At 38.5% G+C, this 22,958-nt stretch overlaps 2 protein-coding genes across 2 annotated transcripts in view; one reads left to right on the top strand and one right to left on the bottom strand.

Annotated features, from left to right (window-relative positions):
* The window catches only part of LOC116466985 (uncharacterized), a 262,684-nt gene extending 240,012 nt beyond the window's left edge, over nucleotides 1-22,672 (bottom strand). The window contains exon 1 of the mRNA XM_058437551.1: nucleotides 22,643-22,672. Within this exon, the coding sequence (XP_058293534.1) occupies nucleotides 22,643-22,645 (3 nt within the window). The 5' untranslated portion in view covers nucleotides 22,646-22,672. The remainder of the gene's footprint in view (nucleotides 1-22,642) is intronic.
* CCDC54 (coiled-coil domain containing 54) lies at nucleotides 19,407-20,682 on the top strand. The gene has a single exon (XM_032149135.2). The coding sequence runs from the start codon at nucleotides 19,635-19,637 to the stop codon at nucleotides 20,619-20,621; it is 987 nt and encodes a 328-aa protein (XP_032005026.1). The 5' UTR covers nucleotides 19,407-19,634; the 3' UTR covers nucleotides 20,622-20,682.
* Nucleotides 22,673-22,958: the final 286 nt, after the last annotated feature.

Here is a 22,958-nt window from a genome sequence, read left to right as displayed (position 1 = left end):
TATTAGTACTGTTGGAGGATATAAATAATAAATTTTAAAAAGAGGTAAATGGCTATTAAACAGAGCAATTAAATGTTTGAGAATTAGGAAACAGAGGCAACTACAAAAGTAAGCTCCAAAAAATTTATATTGAAATGGTTAATATCAAAAATAATGGAACTTTAAGAAAGTATGCGACTATAAGAAAATATCCAAAGCGGGAATTCAGATATCTAGCCACCTAAAATATCCTGTTGTACCGAAAAGGACCAGTTTTCCCTCAATTCATAGTCACATTTAGCAGTTATTTGTACATTTTTAATGTTTAATATATTTTTAATTAAAAAAATATATTAATGTGTTGTTTGATCAGTATTTACTGAGCATTTAACTACCAGCAATTACCGTTCTGGCTCCATACAAGTACAAAACAGCATGGGTCATGGTTTTTGCCGTCAAGCAAAGACATATATTATAATATGATTTTAATTGACTGCATAAAAAGCTGTGTGATCATACGGCCATGCAAGACACAGCATATATCAAGAGTACAAAAACTGAGAAAGAAGAGACGTCTGGAAAGATCAAGGTAAAAAGACTTGAACCATGTTGCTTATTCAAAAGTGTAAAGACCTTTCTGTGGTTTTTCTGATCTACCCTAGCAAAAATAATAGATTACATGTATTTATTTCTGCCTAGTACATGGAACAGGCACTATGTCAAATTCTTTAAATATCTTATTATTGTTTACAATAACCCTGTATGGTAGGCACTTTTAAAATCCCATTTTCTAGATAAGGGGTTAAGAGATTGACTTGAGCTCATTCAGCCAAGTGGCAGAGCTAAGTTCTGAACTTAGGCAGGCTATCCCAAGAAAAAGCACTTCACCATGCACAATACTGCTTCATAAGCATCCAAGCATACTGCACATTTGGTCCAATGCGAATCTGTCTCAAATAAACTGAAGTCGACACTTGCTGTTTGTGTTCTTTGTAGTCTTACTTCACATCCTGCTGCAACATGAGCTCATGGTCTTTATTTACAAGTTGCCCCCAAAGCTTCTAGATTCCTTTATTTCAAGGACTGAGTCTTATGTTTGTATCTGCATCTGTTCTAACACATACTTTAGCATGTGATAAATTTTAATGTAGTTCTTTCTATATGCCGAGCCCTGAGAATACACTGGTGAATCTGAATTTCTGCCATTTCTGCTTATTATTGAACTCAATCTCATGAGTGAAGTATCTGTAGCCACCAGTCTTATTCTGGTTAACTTAATTAAGACATTTAAAACATACATATTGAACTCAAACTACATACATGGCATTGATTTAGATTCTGTAATGGATACAAGAAGTTTAAGACACAGTCCCTGTTCTCAATAAGTGTATACTTCAGCTGCATAAAATATAAAACAAATATGTAAAAGGTAAATAATTCAAGAGTTCTATTTCTACACAAGAGAATAAAACCAAGCTCATCACAGCGTGTTACATGATGATGAATTTGTTAGGATATTAAGAAAAAAAAAGAGGTTCTGTAGTAAAAAAATAATTTGGAGATTCTAGATTATATATATTCAAGTAATTTTCTTTAATGCACAATTTTTCATCGGCTTTATTATGGCAATGTACATTGCAATCTTGCACACGAGTTTCATTCTTTGTAATGTTTTCCACATTTGTTTTGAAAAATGCTATGGTCTGAATGTCTGTGTTCCCCCTAAAATTCATATGTTGAAATTATAACCCCCAAAGTGATGGTATTAGGAGGTAGGGCCTTTGAGGAGGTGATTAGGGCTTGAGGCCTCTGATAATGGACTAATGCCCTTACAAAATAGGCCAAGGGAGCTCATTTGCCACTCCCACCATGTAAGACGAAGGGGTTTCTATGAACCACGAGACAGCCCCTTGCCAAATACCAAATCTGCTGGCACCTTAATCTTGGACTTCCCAGCCCCCAGAACTGTAAGCAATACATTCCTCTTGCTTATAAGATCCCCAGTCTAAGGCATATTGTTACAGCATCCCCAATAGACTAAGACACAAAGGAACACTGGTTTTACAAGATTTCATTGCTTCTGTGGAAAAAAAGTTGTCCACTGTGGAAAAACTTTTAAAGAACTAGTCAGGAAGTATCATTAAATAAATAACATGCATGCCACAGCCTCTATATTCCAAATTCATGGGCCACATTTCCCATGGCAGCCTTGCACGAGAGTTGAGACACAGTCTCAGAATTCCCACCGATGCACTCTACTAGTCACTCCCTATGAATTCAATATATGTTAAGAAACATTTTTGCCATCTTTGGAATGAGAAAATCAGTTGTATGAGTTTAAGGAGGAAGAAACCACTGTGATCTGAAATGAACCAGCTGCAAGGAGGAGGTAAATGTTGAACTGAGCTTGGAAATATGAACAAGAAATTCCTTCATCAATTCTAAAACTTTAACTTTTTTTTTTTTAACCTGGATGAAATTATTTGCTTACTCAGGCTTTCCTCAAGTTAGGTATTCAGGAGAAAGGAAGGTTAGGGAACAAAAACGGAAATAGATACACAGCCAAATATAATTAGGTTGGAGAGAATTACTAAATATAGTAATTCATACATCAAAGAACTTGTGAGAACTACAGAATAAGCACCTTTGGCGTGACCTGAATTTCTCTAGGCAGGCCTCCCCAGCAGTTGTGTATGGGTAGAATAATATTAATGGCCACATCTCATATTTCCTGCCTCTTTTTCTCACCTCCGTAGCAGACATAAATCAGTTTCATGCAAAACAAGCCTCTACAGCTATACCCAATTATCTCTAGAGGTCCTGAAAGGGTATCTCAAGGTTTTCACAAACAATCTTATGTTCAGCCTGTGGCCTAATTCACTATAGTCAAACACGGAGAGAAGTCAGGGAAAGTACTGATGCTCACACCAATAGTCTTGTTTTTTGCTACTTCTCAAACTGCAAACACTTGAGATGCCTATAAGGCATGGCCTCCACTGTAATTCTCTTGGAGCTAAAGTCTCTCTGTGTCACAAGAATAAGTTGCAAGAAGAATGACCCCGATGTGATTTGGCTGTGTCCCCACCCAAATCTCATCTGAATTGTAGTTCCCATAATTCCCACGTCATGGGAGGGATCCAGTGGGAGGCAATTGAATCAAGGGGGCGAGTCTTTCCTATGCTGTTCTCATGACAGTGAATAAGTCTCACAAGATCTGATGGTTTTATAAAGGGAGTTCCCCTGCACATGCGCTTTGCCTGCTGCCATGTAAGATGTGACTTTTCTCCTTCACCTTCTGCCATGATTGAGAAGCCTCCCAAGCCATGTGCAACTGTGAGTCAATTAAACTTCTTTCCTTATCTATTACCCAGTCTCATGTATGTCTTTGTTAGCAGTGTGAGAACAGACTCATACAGTCCCTCTCCCTACTTTGTGTCAACATGGCTGGACATGGTGGCTCGTGCCTGTAATCCCAACAATTTAGGAAGCCAAGGCAGGAAGATTGCTTCAGGCCAGAAGTTCATGACTAGCCTGGGCAACATAGGGAGACCTGGTATGTACAAAAATTTAAAAACTAGTTGATCATGGTGGTGCACACCTGTATTCCCAGCTACTCAGGAGGCTGAGACAGGAGGATCACTTGAGACCAGGAGTTCAAGGCTGCAGTGAACTATGATCATACCATTGCACTCCAGCCTGGGCAACAGAATGAGACCCTGTCTCTCTTAAAAAACAAAACAAAACAAAAAAGACATGATTGTCTCTGCTTTTTGCTCCTCACGTTCCAAAGTCACCAATGAAAATATTTCCTTCAGTCTCTGTTTGGAGAACCTTGCTGGAAGTCAATTCCCCAGGGGTCTCTCACATTTCTGCACATCTTGTGAGCAGAGGCACTGGCTTTGTTCCAAATTATTGTTTTAGTGATGTTTGTATGGCCAACAGCCCTGGAAAATAGAGTGTCTTTCCCTGGAACAGAGGGAAGATTTGTGCAGGCTTCACCTAGCCGTTTTGCATCTCCCTCTAGGAAGTGGAGCAAGTGGAGTCAATTCAAACATGCTGACTACTATGCCATGAATAATAAAGCCCTTTGTCTCTGACCCAGGAGTCTCATGTCTTCTGCCAGCATCCACAAAACTGTGGCGAGCTAACTTGTTAAGATGTTTCACACTTATTGACACACCTTTCATTACAGGATTCAGACAGAAGTTCATGACAAGAACCACTATCTACGACAGACACTGTTGTCCTTGGCTACTCTTCCCAGGTATTCCCCAACTAGTCTGAGAAGAGTGGGGGTACTAGGGCCTGGCCATTTCTGTTTATTAGTGAGCTCAATCTCATGGACAATCTTTGCTCCGAAGCTCCCTGTTGGATTTTCTGAGACTTTGTCTAATCTGTAGGCATTTCCTGTCCAATACAATTCTTCTGCCTTTTATATTTCATAGGTGTGCTCTCTAATAAACTGCTTGTACTCCCAACTCTGTCTCAATGTCTGCTTCCCATAGAACCCAACTGTCATGCCAAGTCTCCAGCTATAGACTCCAACCGACATGCCTATCTCCAGCTATAGACTCCAAAACAAAACTTTCTTCCTTCTCTGAAAGCACTCCATTAGAATAAATTCATATACATTAACACCTCATATGCATACTCAGTTTCTCCCAACATGACCAGACATGTTATTATAAATCCCACTTTAGGCCCAAGTTGGAAATTCCATTGAATAAAAAATGCACAATGTAGCTTTTTGTACTAAAAATGATTACCTTAGGATACATTAAGTTCATGAAACCCTTGTTTAAGATAAAGGATTAACATGTATAGTGCATTTATGTAAGATTAGAAAACTCTTAAATTAGATGTTTATAGTATATTAATATGTGCTATATTTTAAGTCTAAGATGTCATTAACTGCAAGCATACTATTAAGTATTTATTAAAAAAGAAAAGCATCACCAACTAATATATGACATAATACTAAGATGCCATCTATTGTAAGACAAATTTCAATTTCAGGGATATGAAAATGTGCAAAAACATGCATCTTAGAGTTAATGAAACGCAGTATTAGATGACATAGGAGTTTTCCTGGACTCAGATTATTTGTACATTTCTAAAACATAAGCACACATTATTAAAGAAATAATCTCCAACTCCTGAATTATTTTGATTACCATGTGGCAATTCATAATTAAATAGATAATATTTAATTTAAATTAATAACCAAGTGTTGGACAGCAATCAAGTGAATTTGTTAAAAAGCTTCAAGCTTACTAAGCATATAAAAGTAGGCTTACATTGTGAAAATGGGATGTAACTGAATAACATTAATACAACAGCAGGGTTTTTTTAAAAAAAATTCAATAATCTAAAAATTAATCAGCCCAGGAGTGTTGACTTATACTGTAATCCCAGCACTTCGGGAGGCTGAAGCAGGAGGATTGCATTTAGGCCAGGAGTTCGAGACCAGCCAGGACAACATAATGAGACCCTCTCCCTATTTAAAAAAAAAAAAAAGCCAGGTGTGGGGGCATGCACCTGTAGTCAGAGCTATTCGGAAGACTGAGGTAGGAGGATCACTTGAGCCCAGGAGTTCCAGACTGCAGGCTGCAGTGAGCCATGATCTCACACTGCACTCCAGCTTGGGCAACCAAGTGAGATGCTGTTTCTAAAATATTTTAAAAATAAATAAAAATTAATTAAATCTACCTTCTGACTCAGAAGATGTGCTTTTTCTAATATTGGAATTAGAATGGAACTAAGATATCATTAAGCCTCATCTCATCATTTTTCTGAAGATCACCATGAAGCACAGGGGGTAGGGTATATTTCCTTCCAGGTAGTTAATGACAGAGCAGAACCAGAGCCTTCTGCTGATGAACCCAGGGCTCTCTTTGTTACCTCACCATGCCATACTCCAGGCCATCATACTTACGCTGAACAAGACTTGAATTCTGCTCAGAGAGAAAGCACCTCCCTCCCTTAGCACAGAGAAGAATGATTACTTCATTGCCACAAGTCATGTGGAAGCAAACAAATAGTGTAGGCCTCGAACTAAGAGAGAGAGAGAGAGAGAGAGAGAGAATACCTTACTTTGATTTATTTCTTTTCCTTCTTCTTAAACCATGACCCTGCTAGGAGATTATTGGCATCTGCCAGTTCTGAGAAAGAAGTGGATGGTTAGAGCTGGGGATTTATAGATTGAGTGTAGGAAGCAGGCTTCCTTCTCCCACAGCACATCTCCAGGAAGAACCAACTGTGATGGAACTATTGTGAAGCTGGAGAGATGATGAAGAGTCAGAACCAACTTCAATCTACAACTTCTACCCCTGACACCTAGGGTTTGTGAGCACCTGGAAACAGAAAATTTGGCTATTCTGTAAGAATAGCAAACGAACTGGCTGGTCGTAGTGGCTCACACCTGTAATCCCAGCAATTTCGGAGGCCAAGGCGGGCAGATCACTTGAGGTCAGAACTTCAAGACCAGCCTGGCCAACATTGTGAAACCCTGTCCTTATTAAAAATACAAAAATTTGCCAGGTGTGGTGGTGCATGCCTGTAATTCCAGCTACTTGGGAGGCTGAGGCAGGGGAATCACTTGAACCCAGGAGATGAAATTTATAGTAAGCTGAGATCACGCCACTGCACTCCAGCCTGGGCAAGGCGACAAAGTGAGACTCTTGTCTACAAAAAAAAAAAAAAAGAAAAAAGAAAAGAAACTAAAAAAGTTTGGTGAAATCTTGTTTTACGTTCAAGACAAATAAAAGAGAAATTTCAATGAAGAAGACCTCAAAAGCAAATGAGACAAAACCAAAAATAGACAAATGGGACTTAACTAAACTAAAGCACTTCTGACAGTAAAAGAAATAATCAAGAGTGAAGAGACAACCCACAGAATGGGAGAAAATATTTGCAGACTACACATTTGATAAAGGACTAATATATTCAAAATCTATAAGAAACTCAAACAACTCAACAACAACAACAACAACAAAATAACCCCATTAAAAAGTGGGCAAAGCAAATGAACAGACATTCCTCAAAAGAGAATATACAAATGGCCAAAAAGCATATGAAAAAATGCTCAACTACATTAATCATCAGAGAAATGCAAATCAAAACCACACTGAGATACCATCTTATACCAGCACTTGTATCCCCTAAATCTATACAAATTAAAATTAAATTAAAAAGTAAAAAATAACAGATGTTGGTAAGAATGTGAAAAAAAGGGACTACCTATACACTATTGATGGGAATGTAAATTAGTACAACCTCCATGGAAAACAGCAAGGAGATTTCTAAATAACTAAAAATAGAACTACCATTCAATCCAGCAATCCCCACTACTGGGTATCTACCCAAAGGAAAAGATGATTATATAAAAAAATACCTATACCCATATGTTTGTCACAGTAAGTGTGGTTTTTATACACAATGAAATATTACTCAGCCATAAAAGAGAATAAACTTATGTCTTCTGCAGCAACATGGATGGAACTGAAGGCCATCATCTTAAGTGAAGTAACTCAGAAAGTCAAATACTGCATGTTCTCACTTTTAAGTGGGAGCTAAATAATCTGTACACATGGGCATAGAGAGTGGAATAATAGACACTGGGGACAAGGAAGGGTGGGAGGGTGGGAGGGGGATAAGGGATGAGAAATTACTTAATGGGTACAATGTACGCTCTTTGGGCAATGGTTACACAATATACTCAGGTAACACAATTGCACTTGTACCCCCTAAATCTAAAAATAAACATTTTTAAAGAAAAGTTCAAGGTTGTATTTAAACATTTCTTCTTCTCTCTTTCTGTACTCAGTTTAGACTAGTCTGGCAGCATGAGCCACCTACTAGCCTCTCACTCTCTCTCCTCTGAACTAGGGTCAGTTGATTCCACAGGACAGTAGGGATGTCACCAACAGACCCAGCTGGCAGCTGGCTTCTGGCTTTCCCTTCTTCTTCGAGCAGTATTAACAATTTTAAAAGGAAATTCCCTCACATAGAAACTATACCTAGATTTTACAGGATCAAAATGACAATGGTTGAATTAAAAATAAAAAGAGACATTTAGAGAATAAACAGAAGGGGAAAAGATGAGGTCACCAATAACACCTCTTTCTTCTTCCCATCTTTTTAATTCCTCCATCTTGGACAGCAAAATGCTTGGTTGCTGAGTTCACTAATTCATAAAGAATGCTCTTTTTCTGACACAGCACCAAGTACACCATAGACATTGATTAAACATTTATTGAATGCTTATGATGGGCCAGTACTGAACTATTTCTCAAATACATTTTCTCATTTAGTTTAATCCCCTCAAAAACTTTATGAAATACTATGATTCCCATATCACAGATAAGAGCATACAAAATTTTAGAAACTGATCGAAATGCCTCTATCTGGTAATTCTCATAACACCATTTTAAAAAAAACGGCTCAGTATGGTTTTCCCATGTTTGCAGTGAAAAGAAAAAAAGAAAAGATGTACAGTCACGTCAAAATTATAAACTCTGTACCTAAAATCAAAATTTCAAATTCATAGGCTTCTCACCAAATGTAGTTCACTCTAAATAGAATTTAGTCGGGGCTACTCCAAAACCGCAGGCTGAGTACTACCATCCAAATTTGCAATGATTACAAATTATTTTGTTGAGTGTATGAAAAGGTGAGTAAATTATGCTATTATTCTGCTCCCAATTTCTACAATAATTGAAATAGTCAGAAGAGTACAGTAGATCAGAGATCAAAATATCACCCTTATGATGGATGTAGCATAGAAGTGTGACAACCATAATCTTCCTAATACCCAATCTCAGAATTGGATTGAATCTCGAGGCTTCTCCCTGTGCCTCCCCAAAGCCCACTCCTGATCTTTAGGGGCAGAGTCTGCCCTTATCCAGCTGATGGCATGGAGGACAGAATGAAGAATAAAGAGTGCCCTTGGTAGGCAGGCAAATCCCAAAGACAAAGGAAAGGAGGAAGAAGCTGAGCTATGCACGCCCAGTTCCTCAGTCCAACCTCACAACCAGCAAAGGCATTCCCCTCCTCTGAGGGGGTGGAGAGAGGGCAGAAGTGATATGCTAATTCTTATCCCTCCTTGTGGAAACCCCAAGTCCCAAAAAGGAGGTATCATCATCCTACCCATCCACCCACCGACATATATCCTGTGTGACTAGACTGTGATCTATTCCATCCTCTTCATTTGGGGCATGTTGGGCCTCAGGCACTTCACAACATGATAATTTTATTCCTAACAGTAGCGAATAAGACATAAAATGACATAGTTCTGCTGTGGGTAAACTCAAGGTTTTAAAAAGGAAAAACTTCATTGTCACTTGCATTATATATGTAAAATACACAAATACATGTATAGATATGTAAATTCTATATCTAAAAAGGAAAAAAATGCCCAATGGTGACACAGCATTAAATGATTTAATAGCTAAGGATTTTATTTACATCTCAGAATAAAGGAATGCCAAAAGCTGATTCACTGCACCACAGTGATGACTCAGCAGGTAGGTAGGAAGAGGAAGGAGTAGGCCAAAAAAGGGGTGGGAGAGGTGAAGCAGGTTCTGCGTTTGATAACAACAGCCCCCCTTTTTAAATGTTTCTGAAAGAGGAGAGGGAAAAAGTCAAAATTAACAATAGCTTTGTTGTCCCACAAAGCCTCTCCTTCTTTCCTACCCACTCTAGGAAATTAGGAAAGTGCACGCTTGGAGGAGTCCCGTTGAAAATGTCGGCTTTTCCACTGCTGTGGGCAGTTTTGGTCTAGCGGTTAACTTCTGAGATTTGGAATCCTCACTACCAAGTTCCATTTGTAAAGGCCATTAGAATTTCATAATAAAACACTGGATATAACATTACTGTTATTCCTTAGCTCCTTAGCAACAAAATCAAGACATTTAATTTTGCAGATCTGACCCCTAAACAACTCTTATAAAAACATTTGCTATGCTCCCAACTGACCGCAAAAGATATCCAGCCCAGCCTCCAACATTCATCTCAGTCGCTTTGTATCAGGGGCGCACACAGAATTCCCTCCCTGAGTTTATGTCATTTCTCTTGGTTCAAACTCCTCACTAGAAATGAAGCACAAAACACTATATATTTATCGACAGACTGGTGGCTCATAGCTTGCACCAAGCTAGTTTGTTTAGAAGAACAAACTAAATACGGTCCTTGACTTCATGGTGTGTACAGCACAGAAGACCTTTTTGACTTTCACCAGTCCAGATCTCAATTGTTTTCAAGGATTTCATTCCCAAGCCAATACATTCCATGGGGATCTCCCTCCTTTGTTCCTCAGATAATCAACTGCCTGCATTCTCAGCACTTCACATATTCTAAGTTCTTGAATTAAACCACCTAAAGGCTCTAGCTCCTTCAAATCAAAAACACTCAAAAAGGGAGCCTGAATAATGTTTGGTCCTCCTCTTATTATCAGGATTTTAACCTGGGTTATATCTTATGCTGTCCATAAAGGGTTTTGAAGATTGGGGTGGGAGAGGTCTGTGTATCTATCCCCCGATGAACTTATGTGCAAATTTGTGTGTGTATGCTAATATTCTGTATTAGTCCATTCTTGCACTGCTATAAAGAAATACCTGAGACTGTGTAATTTAAAAAGAAAAGAGGTTTAGTTGACTCATTGTACCACAGGCTGTACAGGTAACATGGCTGGGGAGGCCTCAGAAAACTTTCAAATATGGCTGAGGGCAAAGGGGAAGCGGGCACATCTTACATGGTAGGAGCAGAAGAAAGAAAGAGAGGATAGAGGAGAGGTGCTACACACCTTTAAACAACCAGATCTTGTGAGAAATCACTATCTCAGGAACAAGGGGTAAATCCAGCTCCATGATCCAATCAGCTCCCAGTACACACCATGCCCCACCTCCAACACTGAGGATTACAACGCGACATGAGATTTGGGTGGGGACACAAATTCAAACCATATCAGTGCCATTTTCTGAAAAAGCATGCAAAACTTTCATCAGATTCTCAAAGGAATGCTGGAACACAGATCTTCTGCTTTACTAAGGTTTAAGCAATTATATCACTTTCTCAATCATTTCAATGAGCCTGGACATCCATTTGACTTCAGCTCTACTTTCTAACAACAAAGAACGTGATTTCCAGCAATATGTTCTTATTTTGAAGTGTCATTTAAAAATGTAAATGTAAAGTTCAGTGGAAGTTACAACAGAAATTTTTGCCTATCTTAATACGTAAATTGCCCAAGGGCTCAGACCAGTTTCTTTTCATTTTACACTACATGGTGGAGGAGAAACTTCGGCACCTAAATAGAATGAGTGGTAATTAAGTCTCACAAGTTACAGTGAGAACTGTAGCCATTAGTGCCAGACACTGAAGCTGAAAATTATTGAAATATGTATTTAATAGAACTGTCTTGTCACTCTACGTTTTTTTTGAAACAAAGTTTTGTTTTGTTGCCCAGGATGGAGTGCAGTGGTACAATCTCAGCTCACTGCACGCTCTGCCTCCCAGGTTCAAGCGGTTCTTGTGCCTCAGCCTCCTGAGCAGCTGGGATTACAGGCACGTGCCATCACGCCTGGCTAATTTTTGGATTTTTAGTAGAGACAGGGTCTCGCCATGTTGGCCAGGCTGATCTTGGACTCCTGACCTTAAGGGATCCACCTGTCTTGGCCTCCCAATCATTCTACTTTTTTGTTATTCAATACTTACATTACTTTAAGACTACAAGAAAGAGACTCAAATTTCCCGAAAGAGATGTACCCACCTCCCCCCAAAAAATAAACTTCTCAATCTTACGGTTAAACATTCCTAAACACCTTTTTATATTCTAGTTGGCTTTTGGCATAATAGAAACAGCTGCAGCAACAGTACACATTTCTAGTGGTGGAGACTTCAATAAATATTTAAAACAATGAATAAATATTTTCTCCTCAGATTATCATAGTTATAAAAACCTAGGTAGAGAAGGGAGAAAAAAAACCCCACTTCATTTTATGATTGCCTTTTGGGCATTTTCCGTTTTGTGTGTAATCGCAGTGCACAAGCAGAAGGAATACGTTTGGGAAGTTAAATAAGATCTTTGTAATCCAAACCCATGCAGGAAAAAGATGCCTGTAGCTTTAAACAGAGAAAGAAAATGATTCCAAAATCAAACTGCTGAAAAAAAAAAACTGCCAAAACAGTGCATAATAAGACGTTTACAGTTCTTAAATAAGAGGTATAATATAAAATTTAAAATTAGGTATAATAAACATTTTCATGTTAATTCTGTGACCCCCTTCAATGTCAACATATGGCTTTACTGCTGTTCTCATTGTATAGATGGAATGAAAGGGAAAAATAATACACCCAAGATAGAGAGGACACTAATAACAGAAAGCAAAATATAGTCAAGGGATAAATACACATTCACTTCACAGAGATATAGGTGCAAATTCCCTTAGAAACAGAAAATGCCATCATAATACATGTCCTCAAGGTGAGCACTATTAGGAAAAGCCAGTGCAATGTTTCACTTTGTCACCTTTAAAATGTTGGAATAAGAAAGAAGATAGCTCCTTGGATTTTGTACTCCGAAGTACTACAAAGCATCAGGAAAACTAAAAAGCCAAACAGGAAAACAGAGTTTTTCTTAAAATTAAGGCTATACTAACATAGTAACATACCCAGAGACAACACCACTGCAAACTACACAGTATAATAATTAGAAATGGGAATACTAACATTCTCCAATGTTTTACACTTTATGATTTCTGGATTTGTTCACACTTAAATCCCCATTTCCAATGTGATCACTATTTATTCTCTAGCTTTTAATTTTTGGTTTCCTAAATGAAGAACAATGCAATTCAGGAACAAGACAGCAAGTTGACACTGTGCTGCATCCGTCACATAATGGTTTCCAAAAAAGATCTGCTAAATGATATAAATTCAGTGAAACAAAGGTGTTTAAATAGACTAACTCACTGAATTTATTCACCAGTTCCATTAAAGGAAAGAGGTGAATGGTTAAGTGAAAACAAATCTCTTTCAGTTTCCCTTCATTTTTCCAGACATTTATTTTTATGGCTGCATCAATTGTGCACATCGAGACTTATAAAGCACTATAAGAAGAGTGTCAATCATAAGCTAAAGGGAGCAGAGGTTTCAAGGTGGTATTTGAGAAGGGAAACCAAGAGGTGAAGTTGAGAATTACAGAAACCAGGCAACCTCATATAATAAATTACCAGGGAGAGCCAAGCGTAACAGAAAGAACTGGAGGAAGATGACAGGGAAGAGAGATCAAATAAAATACTAATGTGCCCCAAGGGTTATGGAACTAAATGGTGAAGGGTATGTTTAGATAAGCTAGAGAGAGTTCATTGTAAATTTGGAGTTCACAGTATAAGATGACAGAAATAAAGAGATAAGTGCCTGAGTATCTAAATTGATGACAAATGCAATCTCGGGCAATCCCACAGAGGTATGGAGAATACACTGATACCCTGTGGTTCTCTAGAGGCCTCAAAGACTTAATATGTTGCACAGGGGGTACATATACTATGTACTTTAGTCACCCCTAGGACCAGAGCCATCAACACCACCCCTGTCACCATCATTACTGGGCTGTCTCTCTCCATTCCATAGCTGTTTCCTGGTATGTAATTACCTCCATCTCTCTCAATTTACTGCCACTTAACTGCTTCAAGTCTGTGGGGAGCAATTATTAAATCCTATCCCAAAATTGCTAAATGATCCCCCAGGAACTAAGAAAAGTTATTCCCATTCTGAGTCAAACAGTGTATCTCCTTGCTGTCCATAGAAATAGGCTCAGGAGAGACCCAATCAACATCTTGACAATCATCCTTTCATTCAGTGCATTCATTCATCCTTTCATTCGGTGAATAAAGATTTTTTGAGCACTAACTATATGTTAGGCTTTGGGACATTGAGGATATAGAGTTAAAAAGCAAGTCTCTGGTGGTGCACACCTGCAGTCCCAGCTACTGGGGAGGCTGAGGCAGAAGGATGGCTTGAGCCCAGGAATTTGAGTCCAGGCAGGGCAACATGCCGAGACTCGTCTCTAAAAAAAAAAAGCAAACCCAGGTCTCTCCTCTCAAGGAACTCGGAATCTAGAGGGGAGATAGGCTCACCAACAATAACAATACAATATGGGAATCATTGCCAGATGGAGACCCAGATCTGTTGGAAGCACTGGGAAGACTATAAGGAGAATCAGAAAAAGGCAAGACAAGTGTAGTAGATGAATGAATGACTCCAAAGGATGGGTAGAAATTTGCCCTGGCGATAAACAGATGAAAGATTTTCCAGAAAGACCACACAATTTTAGTTATAGTGAAAAAGTAAATTATCATTGCCAAATATTATTTAAAAGTTATCGTTCCATCATTTCCTCAAAGGTGTTCACCTCATTCTTTTGGCTTGTGGTCTCAAAGGATTTTAAAGTATCATTATGAACATTATTAGAACCACATAGTGGATGCGGCCCTTTCCCTTACCCCATGTGTCACTCTCACCAGATGGCCTTATCAATGTGCCTGGGCTCCATCGCTTCCTTCAGCCTCAGACCTTGCCTACATTATAAACACTGTGACTTTCCCCTGTTTCCCTGTCCTGGTCCCATACAACAGCTCTGATTTCAAGCCCACTCTCTTCTATTTCTCATGGCTAAAAAGAAAGAAAAGTAGAAGACGGCTTTCCCTTTGGGCCCTTCATAACCACTTAGCATGTGTAACAGGAGATTGAATTCGCACATTCTTATCCCCTTGAGTCAGCCCACCCTGATCAAATTCGAAAGACTTTCCTGGTTCCTGTTTCCTCGATCTTTTATCCCACCGTGCACATGACAGGTGATAGGTGGGAGGGTCCAGATTCTTGTGAACCTGGCCCCTAAATTTTGTGGGGGAAGTTAAAGACTCTTAATAAGTTTTTGTGGTCACGACCCCTAAGGGAACATGAGTAATAGTAGGTCGCTACAGGTGTAACACAAACGTTATACATAATGCTCAGTTGCTAGCAGGATAGTTGTAACTATCCCACTCTCTCCTACACACATACACAAAAAAAAGTTTTAAAAAAAAAGTGTCTTTTTTTGTTTGTTTGTTTTTTGTTTGTTTGTTTGTTTTGAGACGGGGTCTCGCTCTGTCGCCCAGGCTGGAGTGCAGTGGCACGATCTCGGCTCACTGCAAGCTCCACCTCCCGGGTTCATGCCATTCTCCTGCCTCAGCCTCCCAAGTAGCTGGGACTGCAGGCAACCGCCTCCATGCCCAGCTAATGTTTTGTATTTTTAGTAGAGACGTGGTTTCACCGTGTTAGCCAGGATGGTCTCGATCTCCTGACCTTGTGATCCGCCCGCCTCAGCTTCCCAAAGTGCTGGGATTACAGGTGTAAGCCACCGTGCCCGGCCCAGAGTGACTTTTATATACGTAATTTATATAGATAATCTAAACTCTGCCATAATTAATATAGAGTTAGTGTACTCAAACACACAGCATTTAAAATATTGAATAATATTATGTATTATTAGAGCCATCTAACCAGTGGTTATTCTACTCCAGTCTGCCTGAAACCAAAGCTGGCTGGGAAACCCTGTGCTAAGAGATAAAGGGCTGATGTGTCAACCTTGTTTGCTGCATTTCAGTTGCCTCTAATCAAAATGCTTTCCCTGCATGGTATATTGAGCAGAGAGGACCACACACTTTATGTCTTGGTCATATTGAAAGAGGGAGAAAGGCAGAGTGAGAGATTGAGAGAGCAGGGAGAGCTAAAGCTGAAAACGGTTAACCATCTCCTTTCATCTGGAAGAAGAGAAGTGAGAGACAGGTGGTGGGAAATGAGGAGGAAAGGCCTTGTAACTATTCAGCATCTTAATTCTCAAAACCAATCACTGAACTAGGTGCTGTTATTATCCCATTTTCCAGGCTTGTGGGAGGCTAGAAACTTGCCTAAGAGCACAGAGTTAGTCATGGGACAGTCTTGAACCTTTCTGGCTCCAAATACCATTCCTGTGAAAGCCAACCTCCTGGAGAACAGGTAGACTCAGGAAGTCTCCCACTAGGCTTCAGACCACTGTGCTATTTTATTCCTAAATGCCTCCATACCCTTGGCAGGAACCCGAAGAGCGGAAGTCATCTTATTTCCCGTTATTCATTCACTTTCTGACTGCTCTCATAACTTCGCCCAAATCAATAGGCTTACCTCCTCCCGGTGCAACTTTTCACCACCTGGCAAACCCCAGATAGGCCATCTCCCTTTATTGACATTACGAAGGAAGTAGTTAGAAACCCAGACAGGTTTATGTTTGTATCAGCCTATTAGATTTATTTGTTCTATAAAAATAGTAAGCATACATTCGTATTTTAAGTTGAAAACTTTAATTTTTTAATTCCAATTATTGTATTATTATGTCTACCACAGTAAGGAAAGTATAGCCTCCAAATACTCACCTTTACCTATAAATTAGAGCTTGTTCAACTTCTAAAGTCTTCACAAAATTCTGTATCAAATGCTTTTGGTAAATAAAATAACCAATGAAAGCTTAAATTTTCTCATAATGCTAAACAGACAAAATTTTAATAAAATAAGTCTTCTATAAATATACAGTAGGATTTTAAAAAGAAAATGTCCATCTTTTTCTGAGTTGTACTAAACATATATTTTAATCATGATTGTGAGGCAGTAGAGGTAAAACACATGGACTCTGGAGCCAGAATGAAAGCATTTGAAATCCGACTCTGCCCATTTTTAAGCTCTATTACCTTAAGAAAGTTACTTGACTTCTCTGAACATAGTTAAGTAAGCTAATATTTAGAACAGTGTCTGGTATGCACCCAACAAGTCTTAGCTGTTATTAACCTGGAGGGAGTAATTACGACAAGCAGTCCCTCTAATTTAACTGGGAATTCTTGGAAAGTGAGAATACGTAATACACAAATTGCCTCCAAATGTAATGAAATTTTAATAATACTAAATCTAACAATTAATGAATATGACAGTACATTTCAGAGACGTCTCATTAAACTTTTATTGTTTCAATCTTGCAGCTTTCTTTCATATTCTGAGCCACTGTTTTTATTTTTTTCTTCTGTTCTTAAGTATTTTCATTGGCCCTTAAAAACTGTATGGGTCCTAAGCACTGTGTCTGCAGAACTCGACGGATAAAATGGCCTTAGCTAGAGTAAATGGGACGGCTGTGAACTCTAACCTTTCCAAGCCCCAAATGCCATTCCTGTGATAGTCTGCCTCTTGGAGAACATTTTCCTCAGCAAGTGTTTGGAAAGGTTTCTAGACATTTTTGAAAGGTTACTAAACAGCATTTGAAAGATAGGAGAGTAAGGCAAAATCCCAGATATTATTGATGAGCCAAAATTTTAAAATTACTGCTGGCTAAGCTCAGTGTTTGTACCAAATCCTGGGCCAACACTGACCCTCCAATTGGGCACAGATAGAAGAAACAGTGATTTGGTAGAAGGTTGGAACTGGCACAGATCCAAGAGGGAATGTCCTTTTGAGTAGAATGGGACTGCTCCTTGAGAGACGTATCATGTCATTTTGATTCCAGAGTGTTCAGTCGAATGTGTTTAGAGAACAAAATTAAGTTTTTACCTCACTATATAAAATGGGCCAAATATTATTTAATATTTCAAAGGGTTTGAATTTCAAGTACTGTTATGTAGAAAAACCTATAAGAAGAAACATGAGAAATGGCTGATGTTATTTTTAAATTCTAAGGCAGTGGCTCTCAAAGTGTGGAATGCTTTGTGTCATGAGGCCACTCTGTATGTGTGACCATAAGGGCAAAAATATTTCAAAATAATCCTAGGACGCCATTTGTCTTTTCCACTGTGCTTACATTTGCCTGTTGAAAATTACATTGCAAAAGCAATGGTGGGTAAAACTGTTGATACCTTAGCATGAACCACAGCAGGGGTGCCACACTGACTAACAGTGACTCAATCAGAAAAGGAAAAAAATATAAGAAAAACCAGTTTCATTCAAGAATGTCCTCAATGAAGCAGTAAGAATTTTTAATCTTATTAGATCTCAGCCCTTCAGTACATCCTTTTTATATTATGTATGATATAATGGGAAGTAAGCATAAGTGCTTCTGCAGCCTAACAAAGTATACTGGTTTTCATGAGAAAACGTACATAAGTATTTGAGTTGCAAATGTATGCTTTTTTCATGGAACACTATTTTTTCTTGAAAAAAAAAACTGACAACAAACTACAGTGTTCATAGTTGGGCATCTGGCAAGCATTTTTGCAAAAAATGGGTGGAGGGAATCTGTCACTTCAAGGAAAACAATAAACCAGCTAGATAAATTTCAAGATTTTCAAGCTAAAATTAGAATTTTGAAAAATTTGCATTTGCCACCATGAGCTTGGCCTCTTCTCAATACTCAAAGACTTTTCTAGTGAGATTGGTGGAGATATTAATGAATATGATATTTTGATATTATATAATACAATGAGTCAACATTTGGAAGACCTACATAATTCAGTGAACCATTGTTTGCCAAATGACCAATACATGATATTATGCATCTATTCAAAATAAAAAATAGACCAGTGACTATTAATATAACAGAGTATGAAAGTTCATTGATTTGGCCTAAAATGACACATTGCAGCTAACTTCTTTAAAAAATATCATTTCTCAAATTTTCATAAAGTAGCAAAGAATGATATCCTCAATTATCTGAAAAGGCTATGAAAATACTCTCCCCTTTCCATTTACATATCTCCATGAGGCTATTTTTTCTTCACATACTTCAAAATAATATATCACAACAGATGTAATGCAGAAGCAGATATGAGAATCCAGTTATCTTCTGTTAATTCAGGTATTTAAAACATTTGCCGATATGTAAAACAATGCCACTCTTCTCACTTTTTTTTAGAAAACCAAATTATTTCTTATGAAAATATATCACTTATGTTAACATGTAATGGGTTTTTAAATTTAAATTAATAAGTAATTATCTAAGACTTTCTTAGTTTTAATGTCTACTATAAAATGTAGGTAGATATAACCCAAATAAACAAAATCTGTGTGATCCTCAATAATTTTTCATTTTTTTTATTTATTTATTTTGAGATGGAGTCTTGCACTGTCACCCAGGCTGGAGTGCGGTGGTACCATCATGGCATACTACAGCCTCCACCCCCTGTGCTCAAGTGATCCTCCTGCATCAGCCTCCCAAGTAGCTGAGACTACGGGCATGCACCACCATGGCTGGCTAATTTTTTTATTTTTTGTAGCAACAGGTGTTTTTCCGTGTTCCTCAGGCTGCTCAGCAATTTTTATGATTCAAAAAGAGCCCTATGACCAAAACTTTTGAGAACTGCTGTAGTTAAATGTGTTTGTTCTAAGCCAGCAGTCATTGTGACATCAGCAGCAGGTCAGTGATGACCATATGAAGGATTCCATGCAGTTGACTATTATTTCACAGAGCTCTCTAGTTGGGCTGCTCTATAAGAAGCTAATCACCTAAGAGTGTCTATTGCTGTGGCTGATGATTTCCAGAGTGTTCTAAGATGTTATCAGGAAAGGCATCCAACAAATAGTAAGAGAAGGACCATTTCATTCGTACATTATTTCTTCCTGTGATTCTGTTTTCCAACACCTTGCCTCTTGTTTCACCATGAAAGATGTACACACTTCACACCAAAAGGGTAAAAGCTGCTGCTAGGCAGATGTGGACTTCAAATCTGTCCAAAGTCAGACAGTCTCTTAAAAATGTTTACCACAAATGTAAGATTCGGCACCAAGATTCAACTGGATATCCAACTGTGACGTCTGATGATTGTAATCAAGATGATGTTAGTTATGAAGGAAAAATGAATCTTCCAGTAGTGCTCCAAGATGTTAAAACTGCTCAAGTTGAACTTTTCAGCCAAATGACTGACATTGTCCATACCATACCAAACGTCCAGGAAAAGACTGACTTGTATCAAAAACAGATGGAGGTCCTGGAAACCAGAATGAATGTTAATGAAGACAAACAATGCACAATGACTAAAGATATCCTCTCTATGAAAGAAGATATCAAGGCATTGAAGAAGAAGGTGACAGAACTGGAAAATCAGAACTCCTGCTCCAGGATACATTGTCTAGAGATTCTGGAGGGAGAAAGGGGTAAAGAAATCACAGAACTGCTTTACAAACTCATACAACCAGCAACTCTGAAGAACACTTTGTCCTCTACAGACATGGAAATCTCTTCAGCAGAACCAGAGAAAGTGCCCAGTTATCCAAAGTCCACTGACCATCTTGAGAAAAAAACAATTTCTAACCAAATGAAAACTCTGAAGAAACGTAACCATCAAAATGCATCGAGGAGCTTTAAAAAAGCAAAGCCAAATATTTACATTTACCCAGACTTCAGTACATGGATCAAGCTAACTTTTGTTCATGGAGGAAAATGGACATTTTTCCTCAGTGCTACCAAGTTAGATGAATTCATCCAGTGGCTTCTTTCTAGGCCAACCATTCTTCCTGAGGAACCCCAGGTCATAACCCAGAGATACTGTCCATTCACTGGGCCTATTTTGAGCTTGACCACAATCTGTCTGTCCATCTTCAACAATATTTACAGCTTTATTCATTCCTTAAAAGAAGAAGTAACTCGACTATAGAGTTATGTTCTGCTTTGCTTGGCCCCAAATAAATGTAACCTGGAGGCTCCAAGTATTCACACATTGGTGTGGTGGCTGTGAATTCTTCGGTAGTTTGCTCACTCTTGGCCCACTATCTGCAGAGTTTTTCTATGTCTACAGTAAGTTAAGGCACATGATCTAATTGAACTGTTGTAATTCGTTTTCTCTCAATGTTCTTGTTTTCTCAAAGGCAATTCATGAGGACTCATCCTGGGTTCCTTTTCATAGATAATTGGAAACAAAAAATGAAGGAGTCAAGGGCAATGTGAAGTATGTTTGGTGGCCTCCAAGTCAGTTTTCTATACACTTTGTCCTCGTGGCCTTTGTGGATAAGATTTGTGATACCAGAAACATACTCTGCTGACAAGACTTCATTTTATTTGTTATTTGTTTTTGAAATGGAGTCTCACTCTGTCACCCAGCTGGAGTGTAGTGGTGCAATCTTGGCTCACTGCAACCTCTGGCTCCCGGGTTCAAGTGATTCTCCTACCTCAGCCTCCCGAGTAGCTGGAATTACAGGCGCACACTACCACACCCAGCTAATTCTTGTACTTTCAGTAGAGACAGAGTTTCACCATGTTGACCAGGCTTGTCTCAAACCCCTGGCCTCAAGCAAGCCACCCACCTCGACCTCCAAAAGAGCTGGGATTACAGGCATGAGCCACCACGCCCGGTCAGACTTTAGGTGGTATAGAGTGAAAAGGCTACCCATTGTCAAGGCTACTAAAGTTAGCAGTATAAAAATGAAAGGGATTGAAAGGCCAAGTTATTGCAAGGAACATATTCAAAATATTGGCTTTTTCTTTCAACTTCAGCTTCTTCTCTATCAAACAATTAGATGAGAGGAGAAAGACAATATGACACTGGGTAATTTTTACATTTTCATGAAAGGAGAAAAATACCATGTCCTATAGGTTTGATACAGGGGAAAAGGGAAGATCTAAGAAGGGGTTTGTGAACTAAGTTAAATCTTACCACTATAATACCATAAACTCTTATATGATAGGTTTTTGTGTGTTTGTTTGTTTAAAGCATATAGCCAAGAAGAGCTTCATTTTTAGATACAACAGGTGGTTGTCATTGTAATTTCTGAATATCATGCAGAATAACTGTAAAGCAATGTTTCCTTCACCACTCAACTCAGTGAATGAAATCTACCTTCCTTTGTGGTCATATATTAAACCACAAATATTCCTGGCAAATGTACTACTCTTAATTATTTGCAGTCAATACTTTGAAAGGGGGGTTTTGGTAGCTAGCTGAGAACAAATGAAAGAGGACAAAGGACCTAAAGGTGGGCACAGCAAAAATTAAGACACAACTTTGTCTGACGCCAATCTGGGAGTAATTATATACCACATTTTTTTTTTCATTGACAAATATATTCTATTTGATTCTTCTTTACAAATTTATAGATATGTACATAATAACTTTTAGAATATGTCAGAATACAGGGAATCAACCTAAATGCCCATCAATTACAGATTAGGTAAAGGAAATATGGTACATATACACCGTGGAATACTATAGACAGCCATAAAAAAAGGATGAGATCATGTCTTTTTCAGGAATGTGGCTGGAGCTGAAGGCCATTATCCTTAGCAAACTAATGCAGGAACAGAAAACCAGCTACCACATGTTCTCACTTACAAGTGGAAACTAAAAGATGGGAGCTCATGGACACAAAGAAGAGAACAACTGACACTGGTGCCTACTTGAAAGTGTAGGGTGGGAGGAGGGGGAGAAGCAGAAAAAAATAACTATTGGGTACTAGGCTTAGTACCTGGGTACTAATGACTTGAGTTTACCTATAAAATAAACCTGCACATGTACCCCAAAACTAAAATAAAAGTTAAAAAATAAAATAAAATATGTCAATATGCAATATACCTAATAAAAGCAAAGGTATTTATTAAATGAGTTTGTTTAAAAATGAGATAACTGTGCTTACAATGTATTGTTCTGTTAAAGGCACTAGCAATCTCTATGTATTTACTTACCATCAGAGATGTCCATAAGGAACAGCCAGCACTCTACTTCACTACCTTAGGTGTGATGCTCACATTATGACAATATCTAGGGAAGGCAGGCCATGACACAGGCAAATGACATCACAAATAATTTCTGGAAGAGAAAAAAGTGACCCAGCTGGTATAAGCCTGGGTCATCTGGGCCTCTGTATATCAGCACTGACTTTCATTTTCCCCCCTCACATGTCCCTTAGACAGCCCTTAATGTTTCTAGAGAGGCAAGCAGTTTACAAGAGAACACGCTTGAGGATCAGAAGACCAAAGTTCTCAACCTAAGTCCTAAATT

The sequence above is a fragment of the Hylobates moloch genome, unplaced genomic scaffold (assembly GCF_009828535.3).
Source record: "Hylobates moloch isolate HMO894 unplaced genomic scaffold, HMol_V3 SCAFFOLD_4, whole genome shotgun sequence".
In the NCBI taxonomy this organism is placed as follows: domain Eukaryota; kingdom Metazoa; phylum Chordata; class Mammalia; order Primates; family Hylobatidae; genus Hylobates; species Hylobates moloch.
Note: the sequence above shows the minus strand (reverse complement) of the source record. Positions and strands in the feature narration are given on the sequence as shown.